This window comes from Malus sylvestris, chromosome 2, assembly GCF_916048215.2.
Source record: "Malus sylvestris chromosome 2, drMalSylv7.2, whole genome shotgun sequence".
Classification (NCBI taxonomy): Eukaryota; Viridiplantae; Streptophyta; class Magnoliopsida; order Rosales; family Rosaceae; genus Malus; species Malus sylvestris.
Window position 1 is genome coordinate 1,483,016 of NC_062261.1, and position 9,128 is coordinate 1,492,143.

A 9,128-nucleotide genomic window follows, 5' to 3' on the forward strand; every position below is an offset into this window, starting at 1 on the left:
TAAAGTATTTTGTAAATATATTAGTAATCTTGAGCACTTGATCATTGCGCCTTTATAGGTATGTTTGCATGCAAATCATATATTGACACGGACGTAAAAACACATACTAGAATCATACAAAAAATGTATTGACCAAAAAAAAAATCATAAAGAAAATATATATTATGTAATTTGTCGGTAAGAAAGAACAACTCGGAAATAATGACAATAATAAAAATAGGGTCATAGTCAGAGAGGGAGGAGACCAATGTCGTGAGTAGATCTCTCTTGACGTGGTTTCCCAATGGTTTTTTGTATGTATTATATGCCTTTTTTCTATCTTTGTAACACAATTATAGCAAATTGCAGATCTCTCTCTTTAAACTGTTAATTCATCTCTCTCTCTCTCTCTCTCTCTCTCTCTTCTCTCTCTCCTGTTACAAAACACATTCACTTTTGGCAATTTTTCAGTAATCTCAGCTCTTCATTTTTTCTTTCATGGGTTCCCTCTCCTCCTCCTCCTCCTCCTCCTCCTCCATTTATGTATAAACACAAGAGCTAGAGAAAGAAAAACTTAGAGACAGAGACAGAGAGAGAGATCTTGTTGCAGATGGGTTCTGATATCTTGCAAATGGGATTCATTTTCTGGGTTTCTTTTAGTTTCTTGGTTTGTACTGTAAATTCAAAGGTGGGGTTTGGAGGAGGAGGTGTGGAAGGTACAGTCCGCATCAATGGCAGAGACGCCATTGCCAAAATCGACGACGATTTTATTTGTGCAACTCTTGATTGGTGGCCACCTGAGAAATGCGACTATGGTACATGCAGCTGGGGTCGTGCTTCTCTCCTCAATCTGGTAACACACACACACACACACATTTACATATACATACACATATACATAATGTTCCTCTCACTAGAAACACCTACACCTTCATATGTTTTTCTTTAGATTTGTAAATAATCACAAATCATAAATCTTTTTATGCCTTTGGTTTTTTTAAAAGTTTATATCCTCTGATTCCATTTTCTGTGTTTTTAGTTAAAAACACACAAAAATAAATAAATAAACTGTTCTATTGACACAGGTTGTTTTCTGGGGATTTTCACAATTATAACTGATCCACAAGTCTTCAAATTTACTTTTTCTTATGAATTTCTATATGTTTTTGCCAATGTACGATTCAAAATATCCGAAATCTATCTTTGTTCTGTGTTTTTGTTCATATTTTTTAGCATTTATAATGCTTTCTGATATTTATGTGATAATTCTTGTGCAGGATCTAAACAACGCTATCTTGTTAAATGCTATAAAGGGTAGGAATTTCTTGATTCCATTAGAAAAACTCGGTTTTCGATCCGGTGTTTATAATTAAGAGTCGAAAAACATGCTTAATTCTCTGCTAATTGTGCAGCTTTCTCACCATTGAAACTTAGATTGGGTGGCACATTGCAAGATAAGGTGATATATGCTACACCAGATAACAAGCAAAGCTGTGATGCTTTTCAAAAAAGCACTTCTGAGATGTTTGGTTTCACTCAGGGCTGCTTGCCTATGAATAGATGGGATGAATTAAGCTCTTTTTTTCAGAAAGCAGGGTAAAAAAATATAATCTCTCTTCCTTCTGCTGCTTGATTAAAGTTTAGATTTTTGTAAACAAGAGCACGTAACATTATCCGATTGACGATCTCTTCAGGGCTAAGATTATCTTCGGATTAAATGCTCTCACCGGACGAACAATTAATTCGAACGGGACTGCAACTGGAGATTGGGACTACACCAATTCGGAGTCTTTCATCCGTTACAGCGTCAAAAACAACTACACCGTACATGGTTGGGAGCTCGGTGAGAACGCTTTTCGCACCAAAGTGTCGTTGAACAATGTCACAAAAGTTATAACGTACTTGTCTAGAAAAAACTGAGTGTGTTTCAATTCTTGGCCAGGAAATGAATTGTGTGGACATGGAATCGGAACAACGGTCTCGGCGAGTCAGTATGTATCCGATACAACTGCTCTGAAGAAGATAGTACAAGACATCTACAAGGGTGTTGAACCAAAGCCGCTGATCCTATCTCCGGGAGGATTTTTCGATGCGAAGTGGTTCAAAGACTACACAGATAAAACCACCACATCCTTAGACGTTGTCACTCACCATATATATAATCTAGGGCCAGGTATAACTGATTGAACAAACACATTGCAAAACGTCCTGTTTTTCGGTTTAATTCCCAGCTTCCTAACTGACATAAGAAATCTTTGCTTTTGTATTCTCAGGGGTTGATGAACACCTTATTGAAAAGATTCTCGATCCATCTGTTCTTGACAGTATTTCTAGCACATTCAGCAACCTCCACGGCATCCTAAAGCGTTCTGCAACTTCGGCAGCTGCGTGGGTTGGGGAAGCTGGAGGTGCTTACAACAGCGGTCGCCATCTTGTCTCCAATACATTTGTATATAGTTTCTGGTAACTTGGCCATAACATCTAAAGCATCTTCTTTCATTCTCTTGTTTGAATTCTAGCACGAGTCATATTTTCGATGTTTCAAACAGGTATTTGGATCAGCTTGGTATGTCAGCATCTTACGATACAAAAACCTACTGCAGACAGACATTGATTGGAGGAAACTATGGTTTACTCAACACTACTACCTTCGAGCCTAATCCCGACTATTACAGGTAACTACATACCCATCTTAATTACCTTGAAGCTGATTTTAGACAACATTTTAACACATACGATGCTTTATCCTGGCTTTCTCCATGCCAGTGCTCTGCTTTGGCATCGGTTGATGGGAAGAAATGTCCTCGCAACGAGCTTTTCTGGACCAAAAAAGATACGTGCTTACGCACACTGCGCAAAACAATCTGTAAGTCTAAACCGCAGCTTCAATATAACGAAAGACAACAATCAGCACTCTTTGTTTTCCTGAGCTAATTACGATTTCATCTTAACAGAAGGGGATTACGGTGCTACTGATCAACCTGCACAATACCACCACGGCTGAGGTCAGAGTTGCCTTCAACACTACCTGGACGCTGCGACATAAACACAAATCACACAAGCCTCATAGATCACATGTGACCAAGCTCCAACAGGGTCCCAGAAGTTCAACAGAAAGAGAAGAATACCATCTAACACCGAAGGACGGAAATATACAAAGCCAAACCATGCTGCTCAATGGAAACGCTTTGCGCGTAGATTCATCCGGGATCATTCCTAGCTTAAACCCTGTGTATGTAAATGCATCGGAACCAATTTTGGTCGGTCCGTCCTCAATTGTATTTGCTCACATACCATACGTAGTTCCCCCTGCTTGCAGGTAGGCAATGCTGAAAGTGTGATCGTTAACATTGTTTCAATAAGAGAGAATACAATTCAATTTTCATCCTCCATCTTTATACTGTTCAACTCTTAAAAGTAGCTTAAGCGGTTACTTTTGCACCCGAAGTCCTGTGTTTGGATCTCCGCTCACCAAATATAGGAACCAATTCAAATGTTGACAAAAACTTCTGACCTTTTGGAACATATTTATACCATGTGAAGTTGTGAACTGTTAAAACAGCTGTACAATATCGGATTCCACCCGTTGTCGTTTGGGGGCTAACTAAGAACAATTATTCGAGATTACAACAACAAAAATGTGTATGTCATGGAAGATTACATATACATGTGCTGTAGCTTGCCTTCTAGATGTACAGAAAGAACCAAATGGTGAATACTAAGCTAATTTCCGAACACAGGTGACACTAGTTATACAATGAATGACGAATCCCGCTATTTGGAAGCTTCATTCAAGATAAAAAGACTGAACTACATGAAAGGTTAGTCTCTCTTCGAAAAGGTTTGAGGCTTACTGCTGGCGAACACCAACCAAACGACTGTACCAGTCAGGTAGAAAAATATTGATGGAATGAACAATGATATCTGCATAACACGTAAGTGAATCAGTTCAGATGAAGTAATTAAAGGATGTAAGCTATTGAAGGTTGTAAAAAGTTGACAAGCACTAACAGAGGCTACTTACACTCCATGAATGAGTTGAATCAAGAAGAAAGCCGGTGAGGGCAACGCCTATTATTCCAGGTACCGCCCCAACAGTGTTGGTAATACCCTGAGTGGCAAATTTGAATCCATCAAATCAACTGAATTTATATCTGGGTCTGTTTGATTTAAGAAAATGCATTGACATATTTTTCATTGATACTCTTGTATATCAAGTCCAAAAGGAGATGGACTGCATACAGCTCTTAGTATCACGATTCACGAGTCAATTACGTCAAGAAATGGGCACGACAAGAACTACCAAGATAAGTCAGACCAGTGAATTCAATCATGCATGTCGATAGATAAAATGACACAACACAAACTTCCACCACCCACCCTTCACACCAGAATGAAGGTGCATATCACTAAAAATCCTAACAAAGATGCATATGATATGGATTTGAATTTAAGTTGATTAATAATCAAGCAAAGGGAAGAGATAGGATACAAACAAAAAAAGGACGCTCCATAGCATCTTCCAGGCTTCCAGCACACTAATAAAAATTCGTGTGTAAAGTTTACATACCAAAAGTATGCTCGCATATTCAGGTGACATGTCTTGATGGGTACAATACAATCCTGCACGTTTGAATATATTATGACTTTGCAGCGTAGGAGAAGAACAATTCTATTCACCATCCTCCAAAATCAAGCTTCAATTTCGATTGATTTGTACCTGACAAGGCAAAGCTCGAGAGGGCTAAACCACCAGTGAGAATCCCAACAACTTCCCAATGCGGCAATCCTAGATCAAGAGATGAAAGAGTCATGCAAGCTGCAGGAGATAAAAAGGCAATTGTTTGGCAAACTTTTCGGACCTACATGTACAAAACAAGGACATCAGAAACATTAAGAGTGTCTAAGTGCAAAAATTACCTTAAGCAAGTTAAGGAATGGTGCAAAACTCATATTATGAACGTCACAAGTTTATTATGTATTTCACAGGTAAAAGTAGCAATTAAATTAACATGCCAACACAAACATATCCATAAACTTGAGAAAACTTTTGAGGGCGTTTTTCATCTTTTGGAAAAACCTAAAAAGTTTCTTCTAGATGGAGTTTTCTGATTCCATCATATACAGCAGAGTAGCTCGGTCTAAAATCTTCTTACCGTAGTGGTTTGAACTCCAGTAGAAATCAAGCTATCAGCAAATTGTGATGCAATGCTGGTCACAAAGATCGAAGCCAATGGAGGAAGGATAGAGACCTGAAACAAATAAAAACCCCTTGATATCATACAACTAAATAGCTTTATAAATTGATAAAACCGTCTGCAGAAATATAATGCTTTGATGGGCATACTCGTTGAAATAAGTCTAGACTTACCCATGCAGCTTCTGTCAAATTCAGGTTCAGCTCCTCACTGCATAGAAAATTACATACTTTCCTCAGATACCAAGTCCTTACAAACATACTTTTCAAGAAAAGATTAGATAACTTATAAAGGACCTTAAGTTAATCTAGTACTTTTCGTTTTCCTTCTATTTCTAGACTAAGTTAAGGTCACCACTGTTGGCAAGTGTCCCCACAACTTACATTCGTTAAATAGACAAACAAAGGAAAAGCATACCTCTCAATCATTATACAAAGTAAAAAGTCTGCATGAACTACCTAAAATAGGTGGGAAGCCACGCTAGGCAAGTATAATGACCCCAGCTTCCACAAAAATGAGCATAGATCATTGCCCATACAGCTGGACTTTGGAAAAATGCTTTCCATGGTACATCCTATTAAATAAAAGTAAGTCAGAAACCAAATTACTACACAGTAATCGCTATGTAAACTATAAAGGTCGTACCCAGTGCACAAGGCTCCCGCTTTACGCAGGGTCTGGGAGAGGTGAATGTCAGCTAGCCTTACCTCCATTTATGGAGAGGCTGCTCCCAAGTCTCGAACACGAGACCTACCGCTCATGTAAACTATGATAAAACTTAAAAGCAATGATATAAATCAAAAGGTTTCAGTTATTTCTGAATTAGTCTAACGACAACAATAAAGTTTAACATTCGTCACTTAATTGTGAGCATTTTCCTCGTTAACACCAGCATTGCCCCAAGTCACACATATACAACAGAAAAAAGAATCACACCTTCAACGAGTCACCCAATTCTTCGGTACTCCATGTTTTCTTCACATCTGTTGATTGGGACCCTATCAAGTATTTCCAAGAGAATAAAAGGAATCATCACTATGCAAGAAATTTGGTACGTGAAAAATAAGGCACAAACATATGCTTGAATATTGATGACCTTGCCAACAGCATCTGGTACAGTTACCAGACTATCCATGACTTGAAGTTTTGACAAATCATTATCAAGATCAAGTACAATTTTTCTTGTGAAGTATGCTTTGTACAAATAAATACATAGTCTTTGGCATAGTCAACTTTATTGGCATGCAATGTGACAAATTTTTTTGTCATGCATGAACGGGAATATACAGTGATAGAATGGTGTATATGTCTTTGGAAATGGTAGTGATCAGTGTAACTGTGGCGACAATTGTGATTGCTCAGACATTAGCAAAATGGTAGCAGTTGCATCAGAAAGAGAGACAATGTAGTGAAGAACAATACGAGAGAAATGATAAGCACAAACAATAGTGGTGCCTTATCAAGCATTAATATTCATAAAGTAAAAGAATAGAGTATTATGAAGCTATCTCATGATTCCAAAACCAAACAGTTTTTCCTTAACAAAAAAGATAGTGACCGGAAGGCATTGGCTACTCAAAGAAACAGGCCCTTAATACTAAATTGACCTCTGATTTACTAGTCAACTTTATCTTCGGATAAGTAATCAACTCTCTGCATTTTTACATGAAAATAAGTAAGTTTTCCCCAAACAAACAAGGATAATGAATAAGGGATTAAATGCTCACGTGGAATTGATTCACCAACCCATGAGGCTTGTCCTTCGAGAAACTGAAACCCCAGATACCTTCAAGACATATATATTGGGAAACAACTTGAGCATATTGCCAGACTTCAGTATTTATAACATTTCATATTTTTCTAAAAGAAAAGAGGAAAAAAGAGATCTATTAACAATAAATTGGTCAAGTAAGTTCTTTTATAATTAATCATGACAGAAGGTTGGTACTTGGCAAAAAATCTAAAAAAAAGGAAAAAGAATATTGTTTTCGTTCCTGGCATATTGATATAAACAAATAAATAAGTTTTCACATTCGACCAGAAGAAGTTAAGGGAATTAATTCTTCAGCAAAAAGAAAAGGAGACCACTAATTCTGAGGTGTTTGAAACTGCTACTTACCAAGCAATCCCCAAAGAGGAAAATATGTAAAATACAGATTCCCACCCCAGATTTTGGATAAGGGGAGGAGCCAGAAGAAACCTGCAAGAAGTCCAAAGTTACAAATGGGTATCAATGAACACGGAGTACACAACGAATATAGACATAAGAAAACCAAATCTTCTTTAAATCTTATCCATGCAACATACCCTGCAACACTTCCTACACTCAGACCACCAAAGACAAATGCTACAGCCCGTGAACGCTCTTCCAAAGGTATTGTCCTGCATCCGGTAAACGATTATTAGGGTTCTCAAACACAAATAAATTGGATCCACTAGACAACCTGAATTTGAACAAAATAATGCTTCATGAACTCCACCTATGAATCTATGATGGACCAAACTAAATATAAGAATGTCATACATGCCTGGCAATAAGGTCAGTTGCGGCGGATGGGGAAACGCCTTCTCCAATTCCTACCTGTACTTCAAAGATAAGAGCTCTCAGTAAGTAACAGGTAGGTTTGATACTCAAACCAACAATAAGTTGGAAACCAAGCACGAAAACAAAGGGCTAAACAAAGTTGAACTGATTTACAAGAATCTGTAGAAAATAGAATATATCGTAGATAAGCGCACCAAAATTCTGGACAAAACTAAACCAGGTGTAAATCCAGCAACAAGAGGGACAAGTCCCGTAGCCAAAGACCAAGTTAACACTCCAAACTGAAGAACTTTTCTGCATTAGAAGAAAATAATAGATGAACATGGCTTATCTGTCCCGGCCAAAAGATAAATAAACAAGCATTTGGGGATTGAACCAATCCCGCCACGGATGAACTGCATGGTTCTACGTGTAAATAAATAAGTAACATAATAAAAACTTGAAATGAGCTTTTGAAAAACAAACCTCCCACTAAATATCTTGGAAAGCCAACCTCCGGGCAACTGACTCAATGCATACCCCCAAAAGAACGACGATTGAACCAATCCCGCCTCGGATGAACTCCATCCAAACTGGTGAGACATTGGAATTATAGCAATACTCAAGTTCACCTGTCAATCAAACGCCCAAAACCAAACTTAATCAATCCCACTTGCAAAAGGAACAAACTTAATTCGTTTAAAACCAAAATGCAGTAAACCCACAACCCAAAATCTACGTTCAATTGCATTTTTGCATCAAAGTCCTTTCCCTTTCACCACGAAAGCATCAAAGTTTAAGCTGAAAATTTCAAGCCCATAACTTGTTCGATGAATGCCTAAGCGAGAAATAAAAACAGAGCCAGCAGAGCCAGAACTACCTTATCCATGTTGCAGATGACAAAGGCAAGCGAAGTAGTCCCAATGAGCTTGTACCTCTGAGGTATGTTCTTCCACGGCGGCCAATCCCAATCAAAACCCACTTCCCCAGACCCGCTTTCCTGACTCAATTCCCCCTCAGAATCCGACCCAGAACCCGAACCCGCCCGTTGGACCTTATCCACCGGTAGCCCATTGACCCTCTTGGTTTCCCTGACGTTTTCCCTCTCCTGAATGCTACAAATCACTCTCAACTCCAAGCTGTTCTTCGGAGGAAACCGAAGCAAACGACGTCGTCTGGGTGAGGAGAGGGGAGATTGTGAGCTTGTGCTGTGTGAAAATAAGCAGGAGGAGCACTCGGCTCTGAGCGTGAGCTTCGCCATTTCCGTGCGTATCTATCCGTGACTAAAAGGTGGCAAATTCAATTTGGTTTCTGTAAAATTTGGAGGAGAAGGAAGAGGAGGAGGAGGAGAAGAGGAGTGAGGAAGCGAGCTACTGCTTGCTGCTGGTGGTGCTGAAGAGTTGGGGGAATTTTTGGGCCACGGAACG

At 38.7% G+C, this 9,128-nt stretch overlaps 2 protein-coding genes across 3 annotated transcripts; one reads left to right on the forward strand and one right to left on the reverse strand.

The window, feature by feature from the left end:
* Positions 1-321: 321 nt before the first annotated feature.
* LOC126603988 (heparanase-like protein 3) lies at positions 322-3,364 on the forward strand. The gene is made up of 9 exons (XM_050271035.1): positions 322-832; positions 1,257-1,293; positions 1,392-1,575; positions 1,674-1,822; positions 1,922-2,152; positions 2,253-2,442; positions 2,529-2,654; positions 2,746-2,845; positions 2,934-3,364. The coding sequence occupies exons 1-9, from the start codon at positions 590-592 to the stop codon at positions 3,300-3,302; spliced, it is 1,629 nt and encodes a 542-aa protein (XP_050126992.1). The 5' UTR covers positions 322-589; the 3' UTR covers positions 3,303-3,364.
* Positions 3,365-3,486: 122 nt separating this feature from the next.
* Positions 3,487-9,128, reverse strand: LOC126603998 (probable anion transporter 6, chloroplastic). 2 transcript variants are annotated; one of them, XR_007616448.1, is made up of 15 exons: positions 8,582-9,128; positions 8,188-8,333; positions 7,917-8,016; positions 7,706-7,758; positions 7,485-7,559; positions 7,297-7,377; positions 6,905-6,963; positions 6,114-6,175; positions 5,636-5,751; positions 5,351-5,387; positions 5,136-5,231; positions 4,700-4,841; positions 4,476-4,602; positions 4,004-4,090; positions 3,487-3,903 (listed from the first exon to the last, which is right to left on the reverse strand). XR_007616448.1 is itself a non-coding variant. In XM_050271043.1 (15 exons), exons 1-15 carry the CDS (start codon positions 8,960-8,962, stop codon positions 3,802-3,804), a joined length of 1,590 nt encoding a protein of 529 aa, XP_050127000.1. In that variant the 5' UTR covers positions 8,963-9,128; the 3' UTR covers positions 3,487-3,801. The 2 variants fall into 2 exon arrangements, 1 of the variants encoding a protein (XP_050127000.1); XM_050271043.1 differs by having other exon boundaries at positions 4,550-4,602.